Source organism: Sebastes fasciatus, chromosome 2 (genome assembly GCF_043250625.1).
Source record: "Sebastes fasciatus isolate fSebFas1 chromosome 2, fSebFas1.pri, whole genome shotgun sequence".
Classification (NCBI taxonomy): Eukaryota; Metazoa; Chordata; class Actinopteri; order Perciformes; family Sebastidae; genus Sebastes; species Sebastes fasciatus.
Window position 1 is genome coordinate 31,875,938 of NC_133796.1, and position 27,840 is coordinate 31,903,777.

Sequence of the window (27,840 nt, forward strand, 5' to 3'; positions counted from 1 at the left end):
TCTTGATGGATTGCCATTAAATCCCCCCCAGAAGATGAATCCTAATGTCCTTGATGATCCCCTGACTTTTCCTCTAGAGCCAGCAGCAGGTCAAACTTTTCAAATCTGTCCTATCCTTTTAGTAAATCAAATATGACCAAATATCTGCAACACTCCTATTAGTATCAGCTGTACTTTGTGTTTAGTGCTAATTAGTTTCAAGGTTATTTATCATTTGCTAGTTCCAGCAAAGCAGTCGTTGAGAATGAAAAGCTTTGGTCTCAGGTTCCTTCAACAGCGCTCATAAAATATGTCTATATAAAAAGGGTAATCACACAAGTACATGTAGAAGCAAAATGATAATCTGGCATAAAAAAAGTGCAGTTAAAATATAGAGCTTGAATATAAACATAAGTAAATATAAAATAGTAATGTAAATTTGTAATTTAGTTGACAGTATTTCAGATGGGAAAACTAAATGTAAACAGGAGTGTAGTATGTAATAATGAGAAGTACTAAAAATATATATACAGAGGTGTAGACAGGAATGTAGTATTTCTAGAGAAGTAATATATATACACGGATGTAACAGTAAAACAGTATGTAAAGTATATAAAGGTGATAAGCACATGCTAAACTAAGATAGTTAATATGGTAAACATACCTGCTAAACATGATAGCAAGCTGACTTTAGCATTTAGCTTAAAGCCCCGCTTTCAAGGTTCATTTATTGTCATTGTACAACACGGTTGCACATCAAAATGCAGTTCTAGTGTCTTTATGATACACAAAAAAAAAACTGGTGCATCCCTGTGGTACATTTTTTCAAGTTGCATCAGGAGGAATGTAAACAGCAACAAAAACAGTGGTGAATTCTCTGAGCAGGTAAATTGGATGTGGCTGTATTTCTGGGCATTTGTTTGCCTTTACTAGATGGTGTGTCTCGTTAGACTCTTGTTTGGACAAAACAAAAGAAAAATCTTACTGTGGGCTCTGGGTCTTGTCACTTTTCTGACTTTTCATAGACTAAATTATGAATTCATTAAATGAAAAAGAAGTGAAACATGAATAAGTAACTAAAAGAACCTTTACTTGTTGCCTTCTATCAGTTACAAAACACACTCAAATCGATACAGAAGCAGTGATGCAGCAAAAGCAGCGTCTCTGCTGTTCACGGCTGCGAGGCTCATTGTGTGACTGGTGATGAGTGGGCGAGTGGGTGAAACATCATTAAGAGACTATGCTTCTCTGTGCATGTGTCAGAGAGAGAGAGAGAGAAAGAGAGAGAGAGAGATGGCACTGCAGGCCACTACCACTGAGACTTCCTGTTGCCATAGTAACAGGCTGCGGAATTTCATGGTGACGCTAGATAGGCGGGTTTCGTCTAAACACCCGCCATTTGTGTGTCTTCCCCAAAGTGCATGACCTGTCTTCCACCTGAATCACCTGGATGATACTGATAAATTACACCCACACACACACATGCAAGGTACAGCAGCAGCAGCCCTGCAAACAAGATGATGTTGTAGAGCAGCCATAACTAAAGCCGCTCTCTAAAGTACACAGAGCTGAATAAACCCAATCACAACTGGCTGGGGATGTCTGAGCCGTCACTGCAGGAGAGATATGTGAGAGAGTATAACAATATATGTCATCATCATCATCATCATCATCATCAGGTGGGCGACAAATCTGTCAAAGCACTCTCACCGCGAGGTTCGCCGGCACAGGTTTGATAAGACACCTCTGTAGATTATGAGTGATTTAAAGAACGGGGGGTTACAGCTAACCTGTGGAGATCAGGGAACACCGTGAGCAATCTGCAAGAAAAGATCTCATACCAACAGAAAGAAATCGCCAACAATCTGTGTTTATGATCTAACATGTCTTCATTTATTATTAAACCACAGCAGTACAAGTGTGTTTCAGCCGCAGCCACCATCAGCTCGTCTGCAACACACCGGGACAAGTTTCATATCTTTGCATCAACGAATCATTTCGTCTGCAAAACCATCTAATAATGCTTGCCATACAGTATTGTATTTTTGTGCATAATACATTATAGCCGTGTCTTTTCAGGTAAGTGTCACAGGTTCAAAGGTCATGAGTACAAAGTTCGCCCCTAAACATCAACAACAATCTGCAAACTTTTCAGAGCATTCAACCACAACGAGAGACAGAGCTGTGTATACTAAAGAGCAATTCCATGATTAAACGGAAGTTTTGGTTATTTAAAAAAAAATGTATCTAGTGTTCTTTACTTGTCACTTCATTTGTTATGGCATCGTGGAGGAAGAAATAACAGATCATGTAAAAATTGCACCTAAATTAAAACACATTCACACATTTCCGACACAAAAAGAAAAACAGCGACAGGGGGACAGTGCATCAAACAGCCTGTAATACAAACAGTGCCATAGACTTTAGACATGTAAGCTGTAAATAATTAACACTGCTGCACTTTAGGACATAATTCTTCCTTTGTTTAGTAATAAAATGCAAAAACTACTGAACACAGTTTGCTCTGTAGCCCTTATTGGGGTAAAATCAAGTAAAAAATAAACAATTGTTCAGATTTAATTACATTCAAAATAAGAAAGTTTAGACTCAGTAATGTGGGAAAATGTGAATTTGTGACAGTGGAGTTGTGTAGTGGTCTCTGCCTGCAGCACAGGCTTCCCCTGCTGTGTGACAGCCTCACAAAAGGCCTTCAGACGGCGAGTTGGGAGAAATTCAATCATGTACACATTGTACTACAGCACTACTGCTTGGCTTTTCTCCTTAATGAGCGCTGAAGCGTCAATCGCTCAGTTTGGGATTTCTGCAAGAAACAGCTGCTTTAAAGGAGACTAAATCCTGATTCTGCCACTAGCTGGTCGGTTGGATTTGAGCGGTTCTGGATGTATTACAACATCTCAGGGCTATTTTGAAAACGGCAATGTTTAAGTCAGACGAGGCGTAATCCCATCCGTGACTTTTTGGCAGCAAAGTAAGCTGTAGCTCACAACCGTGAAGAGAACAGAGCGGGGTAAATGTAAGAGAACAGCTTCGTCTGTATATATGTGTGTGTGTGTGTGTTCTCAGCTGTCCCAGTCTGCACTGTGTGTCTCGTCGTCTCCTCTGTCGTCCTCATCAGAGTCGGATGCCACCTTCTTCATCCTCATCATGGCGGCTTTGATGCTGCGCTCCAGGTCGTTGTCGCTGCCGCCCTGGACTTCTGCACGAGAAGCAACCACCTACAGCACGACAAGAGTCACTTTAATACCACTTTTCATTCATGTTCAATATTACCTCCTGCCTTTTTACACAGCAGATATTTTGACTAATGACATTAACAATGGCTCTGGTTCATGTAGGTGTTCCAGTCTGAGCAGCATTCACAATACAAGGACCCTGAAACTGAAGCAACTAAGTTGGCATTTCTGTACAGACCAGTGGGCAACTCCGTGGTCTGAAAAGTGAAGCCAATGCAGAAATGCCTTAAACTTGCATTCTTTCTAATAGCCAGCAGGGGGCGACTCCTCTGGTTGCAAAAAGAAGTCTGTTTGTATAGAAGTCTATGAGAAAATGAGCCTACTTCTCACTTGATTTATTACCTCAGTAAACATTGTAAACATGAGTTTATGGTCTCAGTCACTAGTTTCAAGTCTTCTTCAGCATGATGTTCATTTAGTAAATTATGGTCCCATTTAGAGTCAAATAGACCATAAAGCAGGGGATGCTTTAGGGCGAGTCTACCTTGTGATTGACAGGTCGCTAAAACGGCGTTGTCCGGTCTGGGAGTTGTCCGTGTTTTCGTCTAAAACTTTAATCCTTTCACAGTGTGTTTTCAGTTCATGAAAGTTCATACTAACATTTTGGTCGCCTAAAAAATGTCTTATTTAGTGTTCGGTTGTACTGAGCTCCATCCTCTGGGGTCACTTCGGGTTGCAAAAAACCAAGATGGCGACGGCTAAAATGACGATCTCAAGGCTTCAAAGTGGCAGTCCACATAGCATTGACTGACGTCACAGTGACTACGTCCACTTCTTATATACAGTCTATGGTACTGAAATTTACTTATCGGCTGACATACAGATACAATATACTGTATCTGCCATAAGCTAGTCAATATATTGGTCTGGCCGATATATGAGTCTAGCTCTAGGCTTTGGCATGTTCTCTGTTCTTGTAGAACATCTCACCTTCTTCAGCGTAACTCCGTGTCGGATGGCAGACATCAGACCGGTCCTCGGGTCCCCAGCAGTGGACGCTGTCTTGGGGACGGGGACCTTTCGAAGCTGAATCAGTCCGCGTTGCAATGAGGCCAACACTTCGTCCATTGTTCCTACAGTAATACAACAATACAGGAAAACAGACACTTTTACAATGATGAGAGAAGCTGCACTAGAAAATAAAGAAAGCATTATCGGTAATTTTGCAGTTTCACTGCGGATGAAGCATCTAAACATTTTCACGATACAAAGCTTCCTCAAAACATTTTTTAAAAAACAGCTTCCTCTTGAATGACCTGCATTTCATAGAAGCTCAGAAAATATGAAGTTGGACGTTCCAGTCTCCCTGGAGCTCAGAGTGTGCATCAGCAGGACCACAACTGAGGTAAAATGCCTCCTCTGGCCTCATGGGGGATGCTGGGAATTTAGGACAGAACACCATGTACAGGCACGCACGCGCGCACGCACACGCACATGCACACGCACACGCACACACACACACACACACACTCCATGCACACTGGAACAAACACACAACCTTCCCTGCAGTCTGACAGATTCACACATTCAACAGATTTTTTCAAATAAATGGACATCAAAATGTTTTTTTCTACATCCAGCAGGAGGATTTGGTAAAAACATGTAGATGTCTATTCATTACAGATACATAAAAAGCTGAATTATACTGTATGAATTCACCTAGGTTTTGTTTGAGCATGTTCTTGGCTGGAAAAGGAGGGGCCTCTTTCTCACTGAGAGGCATCGGTGTGTCTTCAGAGGAAGGTGAAGCTTGGAAAGGTGGAGGAGGTAAGGCAGGGGGCAGTGGTGGAGGAGGTGGAGGTGGTGGTGGTGGTGGGGGAGGAGGTTCAGTAGGGCAGGTTCTCGTTGGAGGTGGCGGTGCAGAGTAGATCTGGACAGGGATGTCTTTAGGCTGCTGTTTCTTGGGTGTTTTATTGCGTCTGGGTGCAGGACGGATGGAGGGGGGTCCCTCAGAGGGGCCGAGGCTGATGATAGACAGCGGCTGGGAGGGACACGACCCTTCTGGAGGAGACATCCTGGAATGAGGAGTCTTCAGGATGTACTGGCCCGGTCGCCTCTAGAAAAAGATGGTAGAAGAGGGAGGAAATGGTGTTAGAAATAAGGGCATCATCTTGTCTAATGTTCACAAAGACGGCTAAGACACAAGACGACAGCCACACAGTCTAATGATCCGATGTTTTAAATAGGTCTCACAGTGACTTGATTTCAAACTATGCTGCGGATAATAAATAAATCTTCCCAATCTGCTCAAGTTGGACGATCTTTTAAAACTCTAAAATTGAAAATTTTAAGCAATGATGACGCTAGATGAAAAGTCATCAAAGTCATTACAATTCATGCTGAGGGGGCCGTGAATGTCCACCAAATAGTTTTGGGATATTTCGGTCAGGACCAAAGTGGTGGACTGACCAGTCGACTGGAATGACAGACTTTGACAATTTGAGGGATCATTGCTAGAAATGTTGTGTTTAAAGGAAAGGTATGTAGGATGTGGTGGTATCTAGAGGTGAGGTGAGGAGATTGAAACCAACCGAAGCCTCTCCTGTGTACCAAGCGTGTATGACAACTACGGTGGCCGACGCAAAAACATAAATGGCCCTCTCTAGAGCCAATTGTTTGAAGAGTAGCATAGGTCATTTGGAGCAGAGAGCCAGTGCGTAGAGAGTGTGTGTACATGGGAAGTGAGTGGTGAAGCAAGAAAGAGAGAGAGAGCGGCGGCGACGGGAGCGAGTAACGTTATCGACTCCGGCCCAAGCTGTTCTGGGCTACTGTAGAAACATGGTGGTGCAACATGGCGTATTCCGTGGAGAGGACCAGCTCCCTATATAGATATAAACGCCTCATTCTAAGGTAACGAAAACACAATTCTTATTTTCAGGTGATTATACACTAAAGAAGACATAGTTATTATTATTATATTACATTTCTGCTAAAAGATCACTGGTCCTTTAATATAATGGTCTCTGCTCCAAAGAGCTTGTACACCGAACCACAACAGTCCTGTTGCCAAGCAAAGGTACAAAATGTACTCCCTCATTTCTTACGTTCTCTCTAGTCCTCCATGCAACGTGTAAGATAGCTCACTACTACGACCACAGCCGTTAGTCAGCATTTTTGGCATTTTCCCCTTGATAGACAGTTTGATAGTTAAAAGATAGACAGGAAACAGGGGAGGAGAGAGAGGAGTGTGACGTGCAACAAATGTCATACCAGTGATGTTGCGGTTATCAGTGGTGGAAGAAGTATTCAGATCTTTTACTTGAGTAGAAGTAGTAATACCACAGTGTAACAAATACTCTGTTACAAGTAAAACTCATTATACAGATTCAGTTCAGAATCATATTACTGGATTTTAACTAGTGTTGCATTAAATGTGTACATCACCTTAACTGGTAAAGGTGGGGCTGATTTTAACTACTTTATATACTTCTGGGTACCTTAATCCATATATTATATCATCATTTATTTGTCCGTTATGATTTATATTTTGTATTGATAACCTGAATCTGCAAAGTAACTACAGCTGTCAATCAAATGTAGTGCAGTAAAAAGTACAATATTTTCCTACAAAATGTAGGAGTAGAAGTATAAAGTAGCATGAAATGGAAATATTCAAGTAAAGTACAAGCACTTAAAAATTGTACTTAAGTACAGTCCTTAAATGTACTTAGTTACTTTCCACCACTGGTGGTTACGTGGCATGTGCTGTAACCACTCACCTACCAAATCACTGCTGGGTCGAGTAGTTATTAACTGAATTTAGATTTTGAGGTGAACTATTGAATTAAGTGTGTGTGAAACAGGAGCCTCTGGGGTTTTATTAACAGAAGAAGAAGAAGCTGCAGCAGCAGGGGGAGGCGGAGCGGAGACAATGAGAGCGCCTGACCTCTCTGAAGGATCGTAATCTGCTCAGAGTCTTCTCTCGCTCCTGGTCCACCCACAGCTTCCTCGTCTGCTCCTCCTCTTTCCTCTTCTCTCGTTTCTGCAGACAACAGAGGGAGACAGCGAGAGGTATTAGAGACAAAGAATTGGATCCGGTTTCATTTGCGGCTTCTGTCAGTGTTGGGAGCGTGTCTGTGGGTTGTCTCGTTGCCGTGGTGACGTACCAGGTGGACCTGATGATGCTGATTGAAGAGTATGGAGCTCTGCTTGGCGGGCAGCTGCTTCTGCTCGTTGGCCTCCATGCACTGATCCTAAACACACACACACATTAATACATACAAACACTATAGTACTTGGGCAAATATGTCATGTCAGAAAATGCCATAATAACGAGGGGCAAATGACACCTCAGTTGATTAGTAGAGCATTTTTTAAATTTCACTATCTTCCTCTTTTCTACCGCATTGTTAAATATTCATGTCTGTAGATTACTGTAGCAGGTGATTGGTGGGAGCCTCTAACCAGGGGATTGTTTCCACTTTGTTCTGAGCAATAAAATGCTTTTTAATCAGACGAATGAGGATGCAGCCAGTAACAGGAGAAAATGCCAACTGCACCAACTGTGCTTCAATTCCTCTGTCAGCTAAAAATAAAACAGTATAGTAAAAACATTTTTTAGAAACTCAGCAATTTGGGGCATGAAGGGGATAGAGAGTGAGGAATCCAATCTATTATTCACAGATCAACACCCTCGAAAAGGACCAAAGCGACACTAAAAATCCTTTTTGATGGGACAGAGAATGTCCTCTGAAAATGAATGAGCGTCAATGACACTCGCCCACACCTTTTTGTTCCGGAGATAAGCTCGCCGGGCACAGATGTTGCCTCTCTTGGTCTCCAAGGTCTGTAGGCGTCTTTTGAGCTGAGTGACAGCCGGAGGGTCGGTGTGTTGGATACCTGTGTGGACCATGCTCTGCAGCTCCTCTTGATCCTCACACACATCGTAGTACACCACCTCCTCCTTCAGCTCTGCAACACAAACGCAGTCCAATCACTCAAAACTCCCCGGTTACCTGATCAGAAGGTGCTCTTTGAACTCATAAAAGTGTAATTCTTACATCATCACAGTTGCTTTCCCATTCTGTATTCAACACAGACGGCATGAAGAAAATTGGAAATAAACTCGTCTCGAGGATGTAAACATGTACTATGTATGTATTCCCTTGTACACCTAGTTTCCTTTATCAGGCTAAGGGGTTAGAGAAGGATGATTCATACAGATTATAAAGGCTTTTTGCATGACAAAGACACATTTTAGAGAAAGTATTGATGCCGCAGTATGGTAGGTATTAAGGGAGAAATTTCATTACTGACCAGCTGCATCTAAATTGTATTCTTTGGAGCAATCTGTCTAGTGCAGATCATTTTTGTGAATATGTTTACATGCATACAAGAAACCAGGTGATGCATATTATGCTGTGTCAGTTGTCAGTGAGAAAGGAAAAAGATTTCTGAAAAAATAATTCATGTATTCCAACAAGGGCATTGGGAAAGTCCTTGCTCACTGATGAGTATTTGAACTCTTTTGAAAAGCCTCATAAACTCAGCAGCCTCCTTTGATTTGCTCATATTTTTCTCTGTCCTCTTGCTTTCTTTACTGCACAGCAACTGGTAGAGGACACCTTCATGCTTTTGAGTTGGGAAAAATAAACCTGAAACCAGCCAAGGTAACAGACACAGACACAGACAGGCAGCCTGTACATAGACACCATATGGAAGCAAACATCACACGTCCCAGGAGGCGCAATTAGGGAAATATTTACATGCACAAAATATTTCCCCAAAGTAAACCCTGAGCACACGACACCGAGTGACCAGAAAAACAGAAACCCCTGCACATCATAATGTAATTCAATACATCAACCCTGCAACTGTGTAATTTTTAAAGGGGACCTATTATGCTTTTGTGCTTTTTTCCCTTTCCTTTAGTGTGTTATATAGTTTTTTGTGAATGTAAAAGTTACAAAGCCTAAAGTCCACACCAAAGGGAGTTACTCTCTCCCACAGAAACACTGCTGAAATGTCTGAAATGCCTTGCTTGAAGTCCCGCCTTTTCTTACGTAGTGTGGTGATGTCACCTCGTAAGACATTTGCATAATGGCTAGAAGAGCTGGAGCGGAGTCCAAAGAGTTTGGTTCGGGTGACCAATCACAACAGTGTGACTCCGTCAGACAGAGGGTGAAAAGAGGTGCTGCAGCACAGCCGGTATGAGAAAAATAAAGCGTTTTTTTTTCTTTTTAACATTAAAGGGACTGTTTGTAACTTTTTAAGCGTATAAATGTACCGGGTCGGGACACATGCGCTCGCATATGCGCGCTCGCGTGTGGCTGGAGCCTCTCCTCCTCTGCTGCTCGCCTTCACTCAGACAGCGCGCGCGTTCTCGCGTTCTCGCGTTCTCGCGTTCTCGCTTACTCGCTTACTCGCTTACTCGCTCCACCTCTAATAAAGTTCAAATAAATGCTGCAGCTCCTCCAGACCAACAGAGGTTTTCCGTGTCTTGTGAAGTGACGGGGCTCCGCAGAGTGAAACGTTGTGCCGCGGGTGGAGACGACAACGTTAATCGCTGCGGAGCCCCGCTGCTGAAGCCTGCGCTGGGGCAGGAAAAGCCGACACTAGGATCAGTATTGATTCATGGAGACACCTTCGTCTGGTCAGCTAACATTACTGCCAAGCAGGTGAAATATAGAGTGATATTGTGGTTTTAGCTGACGTGTGTCGCCTCACTGTGTTGAGCGATGCTCGTTCATGTCTATTTAGAGCGAGCAAGCACAAGCCCGACGCTGACTTTCGTTGACTTAACGGCCACAGGTGTCGCTGTTAACAAGCAATTCTGAAAATTACAAATAGTCCCTTTGAAGCATGTAAACATGTTCTAGTAGAAACCCAAAATACAAGTATGCATCTGAAAATAAACATAATAGGTCCTCTAAAATTGACACTGTGTCAGCAGGGTGTTGATTCAGCTGTATGGAGAGTGTAGTGTAGTGTAATATTATATCATAAAGTGTGTGGACTAAATATAAGAGACAGCACACAACGTAATGCAGTCCAAAAAAACACTACCACAAACACATAGCCTAAAATGTGCCATTTCACTGAGTCGACATCAAAACACACGCAACCATTTTAAAAGGGCCAGTTCACCAAATCAAAACTGGAAGGGATAACACAATTTGCATCAAAACTGTACTCCTTCTTAGTCAAATATGAACACACACACATCATACACATATATTTTTACACTATCATAATGTCCAAGGTGAATAAACATCCATAAATCCACTGAGAAATCAGAAAAAAAACACTTATAACTCCAGACCTTGCCTGAGAGTAGTTTTCTTTAGTGTTAAAGTACTCCAGTGATAGTTGTCTTACAGTGAAAACAGGAGCTGTTGTGTCTTAGGTGACCTGACCCTTTAGGTAATCTAGTATTTATTGCAGGGCTTTTATACTGCAGAGCATTACCTTGTTCAAGTGTTAATACTTTGCAGCCATTCACTGTGTTACTGCATTCATTTAAACACAGTGTTCAGGCACAGACGGCAATTTGTGTGAGGACCTTTACATTCCAATTACAGTTTCACGGTGTGAGGCAACCTTGAGCCTTTTCTCTCTGCTTCGCTACTTGTATTTAAAGCTTCTGGTATTATGCTTTATTTAAAAAGGGAAGTGTTATTAAATACAGAGTGCTTAAATAAATAAATGTTGCTAGAGTGTTTTAAAGTGGACTGCACAAGGACATCACTGTCTTTCACAGCGATTCGTTATTTCTCAAAACGAAGTAGCCTACAGATCAACTGTTGTCTTGTAGTCTTGTCGTGTGTAGTCTACCTCTAATCTGCCGTCGCAGCGTGTCTATCTGAGCCACCAGCAGCTGCTCCTCGTTCTTCAGGATATCAAACTTGGTGTCGTACAGCTCCAGTTGGGTTTCGTAGAATTTCATCTCCAGCTGGTCCACTGTGTCTTGCTGCTGGTCGTCCTCAGACGCTGACCTGGGATCAGTTCTGTGGCTCTTGACTCTGCCAGACAGGCAGCCAAACTGCATCACAACAACAGAAACAAGTCAAAGGATCACACTTGTGGCTTTGCATATTACAGCCTAATATGCTGTGCATACTTACTGCTGACCATCTTCTAAAGCATACTAGGGCAGGACGATATGGAGAAAATCAAATATCACAATATTTTTGACCAAATACCGCGATATCGATATTGCAACAACATTGTAGGGTTGACTATTGGTGATTTAGTAAAATATTTATACAATGATATTTTTGATAAATAATCATCAGTAATGAGGACATAATGACTAAGTGTAAAAGGCAAATAATAGAACAGTTAGAACACACTGGAAAGTTCAGAAAATTACATAAACCAGGAAAAGACAACACTAGGCCTTAGTACGATATCCAAAATCTAAGACGTTATCTAGTCTCATATCACGATATCGATATAATATCGATATATTGCCCAGCCCTAAAACATATCATACATTTTCATTGATTCAGCTGCTGGTTTCCATTCATTTCAGTAGCAGAGTCTTGAAACTTGGTACACTAACCTCTCACAGAGAGACGGTGAGAGAGTTGCAAGCAGGGACTATTTAAAAAAAAAAAATATGTTCAAAGAAACTGTGTTCAAAGACACCTTGAATGAGCTACACTTAAAGTCAGCTGTCAAACTGAATCTGTTTAGTGAAAGAATATCCTTCACATTATCCTTTTCATGACATCTACGTTTCTTATTGCCTGCCTTCTGGGTTTGATTTTTTGTGCTGGATAACCTATCTCAAGCCAGGTTTGATCTCTGCAAGTTTGTTTTCAGACTGTGATGAAATGCGCTGAAACTAACAGCTACCTGCGAGGTAGAACAGTAACATTAGGTATGCCTGATGTGTAGTTAATGAGTCGACACATTCAAAGCATATGTATGTCCTTAAACGCTTTGAATTATGTCAAATATAAACACACACACACACACTGTCTGGATATGACACCAGAGCTGTACAGAGTGAACTGATTTTAGATAATACACAGCTCACCCCAAACACACACACACACACTATATGTAAAGGCGTCACGCTGTGACATCTGCAGGCGCGTCGGCGCACTCAAAAGAGCCACAGAGTTTCGTTGCCGCCAGGGCAAGATTTTGCGTCGGTGTAGCTTACTGATCTCATTTTAAATGCTCACACACAGCTGTCTCTGTACGGGCTCATGTTGATTTCACAGTGGCAGATACCGCCAGCATCCTGATTTTCAAAAAGCCTAATGGGATGAATAATGCAGCCAGATGAAGGGGAAGGTGCTGAAGGTGCTCTCTGTTCTTTCCCAAAAAGCTCAAACGCGCAGCACGACATCCTACAGAAGCAAGTTATTCGCTGCAGTTTACCCAAAATACTGTAATCCTGACATCAGAAGCACACCACCCCCCATCCTGTACTCACAGATATGTAGATACAGTAGCTGGCACGTTTAGAGTATGTTTAATAGACACACTCACTTATACATGCATGCAGGTTTTGGGGGTGCATCGAGGGGATTCTCTGTTTTTACACAGGCTTTATAAATAGATCAAAGGACCATAGCAGCCAGATATTCACATCAGACTGGAATACCAAGTGAAAGATTCACTGTGTCATATCTCTACAGACTTACAACCACTACAGAGGCAGCGTCGGCCTTGGCACTGGAGATAAAGAGTCACTAAACTAAAGTTTCACAACTGTGTCAGAGTCAAATACACCAGTATAAAATGTGCTGACTAATGACAGAACCGCTAGAAAAGCTGTGGTTTATGCTAATCAAAAAGACACACACCCTTTCTCTGATGCCGTCTTTCTTGCGGTTAAGGCACATCTCCGTAGCTCTCATATGCTGCAGTGTTTCTTTGGCCAAAAGGAAGCGCAGTTTCTCCAGTCGGGGGGCTGCAGACGCCCAGGCAGCAGCTCCAAAACGAGACTTATCCTCCTCCATCTGCTTCGACATACCTGAACAGGCACACAAGGGTCCGTTATGTCCGCATCACACAAAGCTCATTATATATTAACAGGGAAAAATGACCCATGGATACTTTTTTACAAAGTTGGAGGTAATCAGTTTGAGGTGTTCAAAGACATTCTTTGATCATAAAATACTGTTGTGAGTTTTGTGATCTACATCGCATGCAGACAGCCATACATGTGTTACTTTAAATAAATGGTGGATTTACAGGCACATAAACATAGCTGGATATGCCAGCCATACAGATTGTGGAATTTAAACTTAAACAAACTTAAACGAACAAGTTTATCCGAATCAAATGTTTCGTTTCTGGATGTCGTCTTCCCCTCAGATCAAGGTGGGGACGCCAATATAAAAGACGGCTGCCACACAAAGTGAAATTCTTATCCAATTCAAATCAAGTAACGGAAGCAATATCCTTTCTAATACTCAAAACTTTAAAACACTGAAAGATCTTACTGATAACATTTTATGTAGACAAATATTAAAAAAAGACAAGTATGGCTTTTTCTGAGGAAAATGATTATGATTGTGAATTACTCATAATAGAAATGCTGGCACGTCCAAAATGAATGTTTTGTTTATCCCTCTGGAAAATATCTGACGTTTACTTCCCACTTCTAAAAAGGCTTTTGAGCAAATAGTAAAACGATGCTGGTATCACGTGGTATCTCTGTCTCGTCAGTTAGTGTGGAAAAAACGGATAAATGACTGAAATTGAGAGTAAGTCACTGGCAACGACTTGTTGTGAAGTAAATGCAATGGAACGGGGGAGGGAGAATGCGACATCTAGCACCTTTAATTTGAGCATGTTTATCACACAGCAAAATTATCTGGTTTATTATTTATTTTTTTACGTCATTATTTGAAGTGCTATTTTCTTTTAGATTAATATGACAATGTGTATTTTGTGTGGCCTTTCAATGATTTGATAACATATATCATAAATGTGCTGTTTGTCTGCAGTTGCAGTGCAACCTGCGACTCTGCTGCTCTTCATTTCCTGTGTGCTGAGGAACGACACATAAAGCATCATTAATTAATTCATCCGTACACAAATAAGAGAAATAAACACAGTGACTTATACCAGCCAGAGCCTTTGAAGTCTGTGCAAAGTAGGTGACAGTGATGTCCTGAATTGAGGCGACGGCGTCGTCTGCTTTCGTTCTCCACTCTTCCGCCTCCTTCTCCAGAGCTGCAATTCTCTTGGGACCCAACTCCTCAAACTCCAAAGACTTCTGCAGAGAACCGCGGTAAGAAAAACAGTGGACAACTTCACACTCTGTGATTTAATGCAGACCTCTTAACCCACATATATTATAAATTCAGCTTTCAGTCAAAGTTTGTTTAGTGAGGATATCAAATCTGACCTGACATTTTTGTCAAATGAGACATAAAAATATCAAATTGTGTCAATCACTCCACCATTTGCATTAAATTTGAAAAAATCTGTACGCAGATCTTTGCTTTGAGCGGCTTTTACTTTTTGTGAAACATTTAAATTCTTCATTTTAAATATTTTCAATTAGATACCAGAACAAATTGTAAACAGCATCCTCTCTCTATATAATAATTCACCACATCCTAAATAAAAGCCCACAGCTGCTAAATGTCTGTATTTACCAGGATCTCCATCTTGTAGAGGCAGGCCAGCTCTCTCATGTCCCTGAAGGGCTGGAGCAGATACTGGAAGAAGGTGGTAGCCACGGTGACCAGGTCCTGGTAGGCCTCGTCCTCTTCCTCGTAGATGTCGAGCAGCGCGACCATTCGGTCTGCGCTGCCATGCCTCTGCAGGTGCTGTAAACATAGAAGATATAAACACCATTAGTTAGGTTTATTTTGAGCCCACAGCCTGGTAGTCTTTGCTCTGCAGAACTTTTCATACGCACTAATATAACAGCTGATATTAGTCCTTTAAGAATACAACTTTCATAAACCAGGTGGGCTGAAGGTTGACCGGTGAAGCCAGAGGTTAGTGGTTCAATACCACTGGATTCCTGGAGTTGTTTCTCCGACACTCACCATTGAAGTCAAGTCAAATCTGATATCAACATTTCCTATCAAGGGAATGCAATGAAATGCTGTATATAGGTATTGGGGAGAATGAGGTAAATTGATGTAGGTGTGAATGGACACAGAGAAAGCGACATAAGGGATTGGTTAAGAAAAGTTACTTTTTATGTCATTAAATTTCATCATATCTAAATCGAAGACACACAAGCCTGTACAATATGAATCCTTGGTCTCTTGGGAACAATATAAGGTTTAGCCATGAGACATTGTAAATTAGCTTTGTATAATGTCTTCTTTTTCTGTTTGTTCATTTTCTAGGTTTTTCTTAAAGTTGTGCTTAATTTATCCTGTTATATTATGAAAGTGGGTGCTTTTATTTTGAAAGGGTAATACCTGTAATAAGGAAAAAGACGAGCAACAGGTGTGTCTTCCAAAAGGAGTGTGTCGTATTTTTTGGTTTGTTTAGCACCAGACTGATAAGGGCATAAGGTTTGTAAAATTTTCGTTTCCTACTAGAGTTGATAATAAGTGACTTTATAATGTATTTTTGTAGTTTTGCTTAGTTAGAGAGTGTGAGTGTGTGTGTGTGCGTATGTGTGTGTAAGCTAGATGCTGTAGCGTTAATGCAGTAACTTAGCTGCAGTATGTGCAAGGCATGCTTCAACTGTTTAAAGGGGGATCAATACTTTAATTTTAAGTTAAATATGCTTATCTGTAGCACCTTGTCAGAGCTTGTCATTTTGTAAAGTTAAAAATTGTGATATTTTGGTTTGGTTTGGTTTTCTCCGTAGCTCTTACGGTGAAGTCACAGCATACTCTTTGGAACTAACGTTACATTATGACAAATAATAAAGCTTTTGTGAACCATCACCATCATTCAGTCTGCGGTGCTACAGATATAATGCAAATCAAACACAATAACGCCACAAACTACAGCCTCAGATCTGCTCTCTGACACAGAGTCAACAGAGCATCATGTGATCTAAAAGGTGTCATTTACTGCATTACTATTATATCAGATTGCATCAGATTGTAGAGATGTACTGATGCTGTTTACACTGACTGCCTTTTCTCCAGTATCTCATATCTCTGGGCTTTAAACGTAGAGTTGTTGGTTGTCATTATACTGTCATACAACCCTCACCATGATATTTACTTGATTAACAAGCAAAAAGTAGGTCAAGTTACATTTCTTTGGACAAATCTGTGTCAAAGGGTAAAAATCACAGGCTGGAAAACAAACACGAGTGCTGCTGGTGTTGCAACATCTACAGCTTTGATTGTAATTACACAAACACCAAAAGGTTTGCTGTGTCATAGTAGACTTGTAACACCACTGTGTGGTGCTACTCCTGCAGGGTAACATTCAAAAAGATATTAAGGGGAAATATAGAGCTGACAGAGGTTCCCCGAGCTTTACTAAATCCCCAATCCCCTTTGTTGTATTTAAGTCAAACATTCCTCCTGAAAATACAAGTCTGGTTTGCCCACATGTATTTTGAGTGCATCAAAGTTAGCTTCTAAGACTTCTTCTATGAGTTTTGCACACAGAAGCGTACACGATAACATGGACTATCCAAAACAGAGCATAAGTCTATTTATATTCTATGAGCAAAACAAAACATTAGCATTATCTTTGGTTTCACGGCATTTTCAGTGCTCTACAGCACTGGATCCCTGAACTGTTTCACTGCAAAGACCCCTAAACTAACACAAAGTAGACAACAGACCCCCGCTTGATAAGATTTTGCCCCCCTCATCTGTTTTGCTTTTTGCTTTTTGATGTTTTATTACAGAAAGTGTGTTAAACACATGACCAAAATAGTCATAGATTCTGTCATTGTGTTACTTATGGATGGAATTATACTGAAAATAAATGATATTCCTCTTTTTCCTGGGGACCCCTTGAAACCCCTTCAAGGACCCCACTTTGAAAATGACAGTACAGTATCTGTCATAAATACTCATATAAAACTATTGGAGTCTAATACAACAGTCGCCAGTCTAAACTGTTGAAGTCTATCCTCACTGATATGAATGTAAAAGTACACTAAATGTCAACATTGTGTTGTGTTATACTGAGATGTGTCTCTAATATTTAGTCTGAAATATCGGATTGACAAAACATTAGAAACTCCTCTCAGCATCATCACCACTCCAACATGACTATAAAAGCAACGCCCACTAGAGGCGTTACTTCCTGCTTCACTTCCTGCCCACCGGAGGCTTCACTTCCTGCGTCAGCTTAGAAAGTTTGGTGTGGCTAGAGAGGCAATGCTACAATTTTATAGAGCCACAGTAACAAGTGTCCTGGTCTTCTCTGTCCCAGTCTGGTACGGCAGCACAACCGCCTTGGAGAGGAGACAGTTAGAGAGAGTGGTGCGAACTGCCTCTAAAATCATAGGATGTGACGTCCCATCTGTGGCCTCCATCTACGCCACACGGATCAGCCACAGGGCGCAGAAGGTGATTGCTGACCCCTCCCACCCTGCTAGTTGTCTCTTCCATCTCCTTCCTTCTGGTTGGTTTCACACGGGATGCAAACTCCGGTCTCCTGGGTGAAAAACCCTGTGTTTTGTTTCCTATCCATCACCCCCAACCTCCACCCCTTAAGGAGTTTCACATCGTCTATACTACAGCACCTGACTTCCACTTCTGCTCCTGTCATAATTACTACGGTTGTCGTGATCACCTTCTTTCAGTGATCTACCATGTGAATGGATGATAAAACCTACTAGTAGACGTAGTAGGCCCCTACTGACCCACATCTATGGGGCTTATAGCGACTGATAACGCCTATTTAATAGCCTGATAACAGTCTAATCGGCTGAGCTGTCACAACCCCTCCTCACCTGTCGCACTTGACCCTTGGCCCTGGACATCTCCTCCTGCATGGTCTTCCTCTTGAACTCCTGCAGGTTCTCAAAGTACTCCTCCACATCCCTCTCGTCCTGCGTGAACAACGTATCCAGCACTATCTTTCTCCCGCAGACGTCGATGGCTGTGCTTAAGTATTTCTCCAGTCTCCTACACGACGCGTCAAAGTCCCTCTCATCATCATCATCATCATCACCATCATCACCATGGTGACCTGACCTCCGAGTCAGGAAGAGCAGGTCCCAGATGTTGCCCTCCTCGAACTCTGACAGGTCCGGGAAGCACGTCAGCAGGATGTCCGCCACGCAGGTGAACTGCTGGTGGACGTGTTTCAGGTCGCTGACGGAGAAGAGTCCAGCCCAGCTCACCTGAGTTTCCCCGGTAACCCCGGTAACCCCGGAGACCGTAACCTCGGAGACGGTCACCTCGGCTTTGCGTCGCTGCCGCTGTAACGTCCGGTTGTGACAGGTGACGGCGAACTTACACTCGATGACGTTCCACTGGACGATGAAGCCCAGCTTAAAGGCCTCCGCCTCCTCAAAGATGTTGCTCTTCACGGCCACCCAGCCCTCCAGACTGTCCATTCGCTCCGTCTCGATGTTATTCATGTTAAAAAGAGCTGTTTCACTTCGGCCTGCGACAAGCTGCTGGCTCTGTTTACAACGTCCGCCATTTGCCGTGACGTAAGCCTCCTTCAAGGACCTCAGACAATATCGGGAACTACAGAGAACCCTGAACGTTTTCGGTTTCACTAAGTGATGAATAGAAAGCTTTATTGTTGTTGTATTAAATACAACGAGATTCACAGTTTGCCATTTCTTCTGGTCAGTGCTTTAAAACAAATACTTGACAAGACTAAACGAGGCAGATAAAACATATAACAGGTAAAACACACAGTTATAGAACATAAAAATAAATAAAAACATACAAAATAATAACAAACAAAACAAGAGTAATAGTGTCCAAAAAGGAGTAGGTAGAAGTAAAACTTATATTTCCCTAACCCTTTCTCACTTCTCCTCTAATAACTCATATATCATAGAATGATAATATAATATAATATAATATATTATAATATAATATATAAACTATCCCAGATTTATTTACATCCCAAATGAAATATATGAACAGCATCCCAAGTTTATTTACAACCCACATATCCATCTGGAGTTAAAAAGTAGATATAAACCAACACAACCCTTATCACAACTCTTCCTCATCCATATACCGAAAGGAAGAGGTTTCACTAAGTGATAAATAGAATAGAGAATAGAAACCGTTATTGTTTTTGTATTAAATACAACGATATTCACAGTTTGCCACTTCTGGTCAGTGCTTTAAAACAAATACTTGACAAGACTAAAAGAGGCAGATAAAACATATAACAGGTAAAACACACACAGTTATAAAGCAAATAAAACAGGTAAAGTAGATGTAATAAATAAATATAAACAGAAGTGTTACACTAGAAGTATAAAATATAAAAATAGATGAAAAGTAAACAGAGGTAATTGCACTTGTAAAAATAGGTAGGGTAGATGTAATAAATAAAATGTAAACAAAGGTAGTTGCACTAAAAATCTACCGTTTTTTATCACATAAGCTGATAATAAATGTTGAGATAGAGGACACAATGCAAACCTTGTAGTTTTATTTAGCCAAAAAAAATCTAATTCTTTTATTGATCGCACAGCAATTTCTCCCCAGTTATCTTCCTTTTCGTGCACAACAAGTCTTGCTTGATTTCTAACGTCAAAGCAACAGTTAGAGAAACAAATGCCATGCAGCTTCTTATTTCAATGAAAGAGCAGGCGAGGTCATAATTTAGATATTTCTGCATGATCAAAAGAGTTTCTATTGGATTTTACGAGGAGTCCTGAAGGCACCATGATGTCCCTTGTATTGCGTTTAACTTTAACATTTGAGTCACATGGTAGGGGAATTCCATCTCCTAATCATAGCATAAAATTGGTTTTAAGTTTTACAAGTTTACAGTGTTAACCAAACTGAGGCCTATAATCAGTCTAAATTGTATATTTTATTCAATAAATAGCTAAGTTCCTGTATGGGTGTTTGTTTGGCATGCCTATGACATTTGAGCAATCCCAGTCCCATCTATTTCTGTCCCTGTTTCAGGGTGAGGGGTTGGGTTGCTTACAGAGCTGGCTTGTCGGACACCACTCTTGGCCTGAAATGTCTGTTTAGAACAGACTGGTTTGCTGAATTATCCAGGTAAATATGCAGTTAGCTGCTCATTCACTATTGATTATCTAATTACAAACAGATAGTTCTGCACAGGCAAGTTGTTTGTATGAAGAGTGTAGTTTTGAGAGCTCATATTCTCTTGTGTTCATTCTGTTCACTTATTATTGGATGCAGACTTTTTAGAATACTATTCTGAAATGTTGTTGATATACAGATTGATATAGTTAAGAACAGAAAAGGGCTGAAGTAAATTGATCTTTTGTCAGAAGCTTGAATCATAAATGGATCGTAAACCTTCTGTCCTCCCACAGTCCCTGTCCTCATGGACTTGTGTGAGATCAGAGGAGGCAGACTGGATGTGATTGCAGAGGAAGCTGAGCACCAGGAGTTAAGCAGAGCCACCATGGCAGACAGAGGAGGGAGGGCGACCCAAGGAGTTTCCACCTTCCAGAGGTTTTCTGTTGACACCAACGAGTCCCTTCATTTTGAGCCCTGTGAGGACAGCCTCCCATCTCTCACTGGGGCAGAAGATGGACTTGATGATGACAATGTGTTCAAAGAAGGAGAAACTGAGGTGAGGACACTAACACAGATTTGGCCCGTGATGTATAAATGAAAAAAAAATTCTTATTTTATTTGACCACAATGGTTTCTTGGGATTTAATCACTTTTCTAGAGGGACTTGGTGAAAATGGCAGCATAAATACAGAACCAGCACCCCTAGAAATTAGTGGAAAAACACACGCCATTATTCTTGACAACTGTAAATCCTATTATTTCCCCCCAAAATGGCCATTTCATGTCACTTAAGGACTGTGTAACATATATAATTTCAGATTTCTTTGTAGCTTTACTCCCAGAAGATGGAGCTGTCCACATGGAAGTTTTCTACTAAGCCACATAAGCAGAAAAGTCTTGAAAGCACAGGCTGAAAAAAAGTTTGTTACTGGTTTGAATTACAAAGAGAAAGACGTATGACTTTCAATTGTTTTCAGGGTGAGATGGTCACCATAAGGGATAAGTTGCAAGGGAAGGTTGCTGAGATGGAAAACTTTGCAAGTCATCTGGAGGAAATCTTTCTCACTGTGGAGGTAAATGTCGTTCTCAAAAGACTTTCAGTTTAGTGAATGTGTTTTGACATTTGATTTATTATTTTTATGTCTCTGTGGGCGTTTTGGGAATACTTCTTTTATTACTATTTTTGTTTTATTAAACTCAAAGACAGAAATAAAGTTCAAGATGTCAGATTCCAGTTTTGTAAGTCCATGTGTGTCTCCTGGAAGGCCTGAACTCGAGTCAAACACATCCATTTCATTCATTGCCTCCCTTGATCTGTCATCCTCTCCTCGTTTTTCTTTTCTTTCCATATTTAGTTTAATGCATAACACATGTGTAAACCTCTAACTATGATCGTATAAATGTATGTACTCTACAGGAGAATTTTGGCCGTCAGGAGCAGCACCTGGAGCAGCACTACAACGATGTGCTACAGACGTTGTCTCAGCGATACGACGAGAGGGCGGCTGGACTGGAGGAGGAGAAGAAGGGCAAGCTGGAGGGCCTGTACAAGCAGCTGCTGGTGTGTGGTCAGGCGATGGACGCCTCCAAGGAGCTCATTGAGTCGGCCCAGGAGGTCTACCGCAGCCAAGACAAGAGGCTGTTCCTCAAGGTGTCCTATAGCTTGTGTTCTTGTGTGTTTTTAGATGCAGGTTACAGCTGTACACATGATAATAAATGGTTCCAGTAACTGTCATAGCCCTGATCAATGTGATTATGGATATGAAGGATTGATTAGTATTTCTACATGTATTTACTTTGTTCAATTTACCATTATTGACAGGCAGTTATGCCCACCATTAAAAGGTAATTATGAAGCTGCTCAGTGAGTATGCCACATAGTGTGACCCTGCACTGGCCGTGACTGCAGTGTGATTTCAAAAGACTAACAATGAATGGCACTGGGCTAATACTGTGTTTCCAGATGTTTTGCCTTTAGTTTCAGACTAATATTATTATTATTATTATTAGGTAATATTAAGCTCACATTTTGAGCATGAAAGTAAATTCTTGGCCTTGAAAAAAATACTTTGACATAAAAGTCTGTACTACAGGTCCACCTACTAGCTTTTTGCAGCACTTTTAGTTTGCTCAGTCTCTGCAGAAGACCACAAAAATGCTCCAGTAAAAGCTAGTAAGTGGACCTTAAGCTTTTGAAGATCTTTTTGTCAAACTGACTACATTTTGATTGATCGAAAAGGAACAGCATGACCCAAGCTGCTTTACCCTAAATGTTGAATCTTATTATTTAGAGCTTGTTTTTACTTTTTGTTCTACACTAGAATCGAGGAGTTTGCAAAAGAGGATGTTGACCTCACGTTGACTACACGTCTGGAGTTCAACACACCACTCGCTGACATGTCGGATGTCAAAACCATGATGGACTCCATCAATGTTGTTCCAGGTTTGATTTACACATAGTTCTCCCAGGTTACCTACTACCCATCGATCAATGACTGTGTCATTACAGCACAGAGGTGAAGGTTCTTGTCAATATCTGAAAAGTTGTCTTCGACACATTGTGCTCTTGGACACCTTAGACCAGCTAGCTTTGTGTTGTTTTACACAGAGTGACCGCCACTGTGTCAATAATCAAGTGATATTCTCAGTGAGAGAACAGACACACAGCACTGTTACCACCCATTTAGTGTTTTAAAGACTGTTCAAGAAGGAGAGAACATTTGTAAGTCTATAACAATATTTATTACAAGAGACTGTGGTGATTAGACCCCATTGATTCATTAAGCAAAGGCCCACGTGAAGATAGAAGATGGGAGTCTAGATGCTGCTGGTGGTGTAAAGCCATCAGGTGGATGATGGGAACTCTCAGTTGAATCTCTCTGAACATTGTGGAGGTAATTGTGGTGATGGGGAGGTTAGTAGGCCTGAAACACAAAACGATAGGATTACAATGATATTTAAATAACAGCATCTAAGGGCTGATTTGACCTGAGGGACATGAGCATAAAGAGCATTTGTCGGATGTGGTGAAATCAGAATTGTGAATGTAGGGACTTGCATGGGAAGTGAAGATTTGAGCAAGAAGAAATAGCAGAAATTCACCCGTAGAGGCATAAAGGCAAAACGTGAGGGAGAAAAACTCCTTTTTGAGCTTATACCAAAGCTTATATCAGTGTATTATACACTACACGTTCATGTCTGAATCTCTGGTTAACTGTCCTGTTTGTGTTTAGCAAGGTAGGAATATTTAAAGTCACTGTTTTGCGGGTAAGAATAATAATAAATAAAAGCCCAAAGGTGTCAGTGTTGAGCTTAAACTAGAACAAGCTTTCGTATCACTTTTTATTCAAAACTGCCCTAGTGCCGTTGTCTTAATGCTTTTGATGGTATAACTTGATAACAAAACTGTGTCGATTATGTCTCTCCGATGTATAAACAGCTCCATCTGCCCCGGTAATCAACCCCCAGATGCCCAACTCTGGCACCCAGACGTCCCTGCGTGTGTGCTGGAGCTTGTTCTCCGACGACACGGTGGAGTACTACGAGCTTTACTACAGACCAGTGCTGGAGGACACGCCGGCAGACAGCACCTGTGCACCACATGGTATAACACAGAGACTGCACATTCACATTGCATGATAACACCATCTACTGTTGAAATAGTATCTGTTGATGTCTCTGATTTCTCTGAAGGATACTGGTGGTGGTGGTACACATTTTTAAATCTGTGCTGGCTTTTTTCAGTGAGCAATGTGAAAGTGAAGGAGACCCACTGCACTGTGACAGACCTGCTGCCCAACGCTCAGTATGAACTCTGGGTGACTGCTACCAACACCACAGGCATCAGCCCGGCGAGCGAGAAGGCCTTATACATGACAGGTAATAAATGTCGCACTCCTCCAACGACATGAGGAGTCATTAAACTTGTGACAGTTGAAATAACTGCTGTTGTCTGAGGATGTCTCCTAAAATCACTTTTGTTCTCTATTTTGTAATCACTACAACCTTACATGATTGATGTTAGAGAGAACAAAGTCTAAAAGGTTGATTTCTCTCTCTCTCTCTCTCTCTCTCTCTCTCTCTAGTGCCGTCGCCTCCAGTGATCAAGCAGAGGGAGTGTACTAGCTGCCCAGAGGCTGCTCTGATCCGCTGGGAGTCCGGGAACACCAACCCTGTAGACTCCTACACTGTGGAGCTCAGTGAGATGGGTACTAATGGCACAGAGAGCGGCATTACTGAGTAAGAACTGTCTTATTAACTTACACCAGCAGTTGACGCATTCAACATAGAAACAAGCTCAAGATTTAATGTTTTTTTTTATAGAGTTTGCACACAAAGGTAAACTAAAAATAGCTCTGTTTAAAAAAAAAAAAAATGCTCCACTGGATTTGCAGAGCTTCAAAGATGCAGCAGCCCCATGATGTTTATCTGCACCGGCCGGCCCTTTTAATAAGGCTTTTGCTTCAATACATCCATAAACAAGCCTGTGTTAGTGCTTGCCTGGGATTTTTGAGGTCCCATGGTTATAGAGCTGCTGAATCAAGACACACTGTCCTAGAAAATCTATTCTTAGCTTCAGCTCCTGCAGCACTGTTAGACTCAGCTAGAATACAGTCCTCGCATTTGGGGTCATTTTCATTTTTCATCTAGTCAAACCTTTTATTTGAACAGTCTGTCTTTTTTTTTTGCACAGAGGAGCCTAAATTGTATTAACTGAAACAGGACTGTGGTCCAAATATGACAAAGTTCTTAGTTAAACACCCCATTAATCCACTTAGTATTTCAGAAGTATGTTATTTCAAGGCTTTCAACTCTGGTAGAAGCATGGAAATAAAACCAATCCAAAAAACAGTTGTCATCATTTAGTATATTTAAACAGGAAGTGATATCAGCCTTCTGTCCTATTGGTTAATCCTCCAGGTCTGTAGTAGCCGTGCCCACCTGTCAGTGTCTGATCCAGCTGCAGACAGGACGCCGTTACCTCATCTCTGTGAGAGCAGTCAACATCGGCGGGCCCAGCGACCGGAGTGAAGTGATTACTGTCTCCACAACAGGTGAGAAACACATGGGTTCATGGGACTTTTTGTAAAAGTCCTGCATTCAAAGTTTTACTTAAGTAGAAGTACACAAGTATTAGCAACAAAATGTACTTAAAGCACCAAAGTAAAAGTACTCAAAATAGCCTTAGGCGACCGCTTAGATTCATCTAACAACCTCTTTGTGGATCCTGATTCCCAGGTTGGGAACCACTGCATTAACAAAGTGATGTGTTAGTTCTTCATATAGTGTTGGGTAGTTCAATTAAAAAAAAAAAGCATCATATTTTAAGTACTGATGTCTTTTTTTTTTTATTAAAAAAAAAATCTAAATCTTTAAAGTAGCTAATAACTAAACTGTTAAATAATTATAGTGGAGTGGAAGTGTAAAGTAGCATCAAATGGAAATCCTCAAGTACAAGTGCCTCAAAATTGTACTTCAGTAAATGTACTTACTTTGCATCACTGCTTTTTCCACATTCATATGATGACTAACGCTTGTTTACCTGTGCAGGAACATTATTCCACCTCCTGGAGGACACTGCCCATCCTTGCCTGTCCATCTCTGAAGACGGCTTCACCATCTTTTATGGAGACGAGGAGCTGCCAATCAGCGCTATGGGCTTAGATAATAACAACACCTTTACCAGGTAAAGTATATACAATGGCTGCTTGTGCGACAAAAGATAATGAGAACTTTTAAAAATAGTGTAAAATAAGACTGTGTGTGTGTGTACAGATGTGTAGCTGTCCTGGGGGATCTGATCCCAGTGCGAGGCCGGCACTACTGGGAAGTTGAGGTGGACGATGGGACAGAATTTAGGATCGGAGTTGCATCCGAGGACACGGAGAGGAACACGTACCTCGGAGCCAACAACACCTCCTGGTGTATGAGACACATTCTCACTCCAACCAGGTAACATTGCACCATCTCTGCTCAAATAGCATAACTGTGGACACTATTAACTTTCCGTTTGGGGTCCTGGATACCCCAGCTGTAAAACAATAGATTTTCATATGCTCTCTATCTGATTGGTGTCGACACTACTTTTTACGGAACTACTCCCAAAATCCAAATAAATCTTTTAGGATCTCAGTTACTGAAGTTTTATAACAGTCTAACTGACCCCAAACGTAAGTAACATCATCCCACAGGATAAGATACTGTACATCTCTTTGTTTGTAAGTGACTTTTCAGCAAACAAAAGTAATAAATATTTGTTTTTGCATAGCCCTTAACTTCTAAATCGTGAAATATTCCTTGTTTGCTGTAGTAATAATGCTTTATGGTCATTTCCATATATTTTTTCGTCTTCATCAGCGTCAGTTTGTGGCAGAGGGAAGGGTTACCACTTTAATACTTTTCTACATGTTGGGTTTTTAATAGGGTCAGAAGAAAAGAAAAAGTACTTCAAGGAAAGACCTCGATTTTGAATTATATTATTAATTTTAGACAGACAGCAGTGGGGTCTGTGGGAAACCAAATAATGACTTGTAAACAAACCCAAGGTTCAAAGCAGCCGTGGTTTTCTGCTCAGTCTCTTGATGAACTACAGCCTACTTGTTATTCCTATTTGTTGTACAAGCTGGGGACAATGTTCACTGGACTACACAGACCAAGTAGATGCAGATTTTTTATACCAGAATTAGCAAGCTGATCCTCCGAGGGACTACTATTGTAGTACACGGAAACTGGGCCAAGACTTTATTTTTAGCCACCAGAAATTTTCCTTTCCTAAGCAAAAAAAATTGTGCATCCGCTCCGTGCAAAGCTAAGCCCATTGAAGGTAGAAAAGCCCACAGTCGAATATCTGTTACTTTATAAGTGTTGCTATGGCAACTATTTTTGGAACAAAGCAAGACAGTTGAACTGTCACATTTTAGCAAGTCATTCAGAGCGACATATCACACAAGCCCTGGATGTGGTCCCCATTGTGGGCATCTTCCTGGTGATTCTGCCTACACGCAATTTAACAATCACATTTCTCATTTTCTTTAATCCGCAGCTATTTGAAATCCTGCTGTTGGCTCATGATACAGCATCTGCTTTACTAATGGCTGACAGAGTGGGATATTGATCACAACAGCTTTAGAACTTCTTTGCTTTACACAATCATAATGTTGTCCTTTTCCCCCCTTTTAGACATAAATATGAGTTTCTGCACAGCGGTTTGAGTCCTGACCTGAGGATTACAGTGAACCCAGTGCGGATAGGAGTGGCTTTGGACTACGAGAGGGGCACTCTGTCCTTTTTTAATGTGGATCTGGAACAACACCTACACACCTTCCACTGTCACCTCCGAAATGATGTCCACCCCTGCTTTGGCCTGGACAACCCAGGATTTCTTATTGTACACAACGGTATAGAAGCTCCTGAGTACGCGTTCATCTGACACCAACAGTCCGTATTAACATGGAATAAAAGCCAGGGCTGGAAGTAAGTGAGATAACTTTGTTTTTATTACTTACCAAAGTTCTTTGTTACAGACCCAATAAAGAAAAACGCTAAAAATT

General features: G+C 41.3%; 2 protein-coding genes across 2 annotated transcripts; one reads left to right on the plus strand and one right to left on the minus strand.

The window, feature by feature from the left end:
• Nucleotides 1–1,849: 1,849 nt before the first annotated feature.
• Nucleotides 1,850–18,763, minus strand: whamm (WASP homolog associated with actin, golgi membranes and microtubules). The gene is made up of 11 exons (XM_074619914.1): nt 18,043–18,763; nt 14,801–14,974; nt 14,265–14,415; nt 12,995–13,164; nt 11,007–11,214; nt 7,960–8,144; nt 7,340–7,426; nt 7,120–7,215; nt 4,893–5,289; nt 4,164–4,306; nt 1,850–3,215 (listed from the first exon to the last, which is right to left on the minus strand). Exons 1-11 carry the CDS (start codon nt 18,673–18,675, stop codon nt 3,060–3,062), a joined length of 2,400 nt encoding a protein of 799 aa, XP_074476015.1. The 5' UTR covers nt 18,676–18,763; the 3' UTR covers nt 1,850–3,059.
• A 1,278-nt stretch (nt 18,764–20,041) lies between these two features.
• On the plus strand, nt 20,042–27,767 carry fsd2 (fibronectin type III and SPRY domain containing 2). The gene is made up of 13 exons (XM_074619927.1): nt 20,042–20,299; nt 20,584–20,846; nt 21,268–21,363; nt 21,708–21,941; nt 22,113–22,135; nt 22,612–22,733; nt 23,730–23,894; nt 24,035–24,169; nt 24,376–24,529; nt 25,211–25,344; nt 25,841–25,976; nt 26,066–26,242; nt 27,470–27,767. Exons 2-13 carry the CDS (start codon nt 20,595–20,597, stop codon nt 27,717–27,719), a joined length of 1,878 nt encoding a protein of 625 aa, XP_074476028.1. The 5' UTR covers nt 20,042–20,299; nt 20,584–20,594; the 3' UTR covers nt 27,720–27,767.
• The last annotated feature ends 73 nt before the right edge of the window (nt 27,768–27,840 follow it).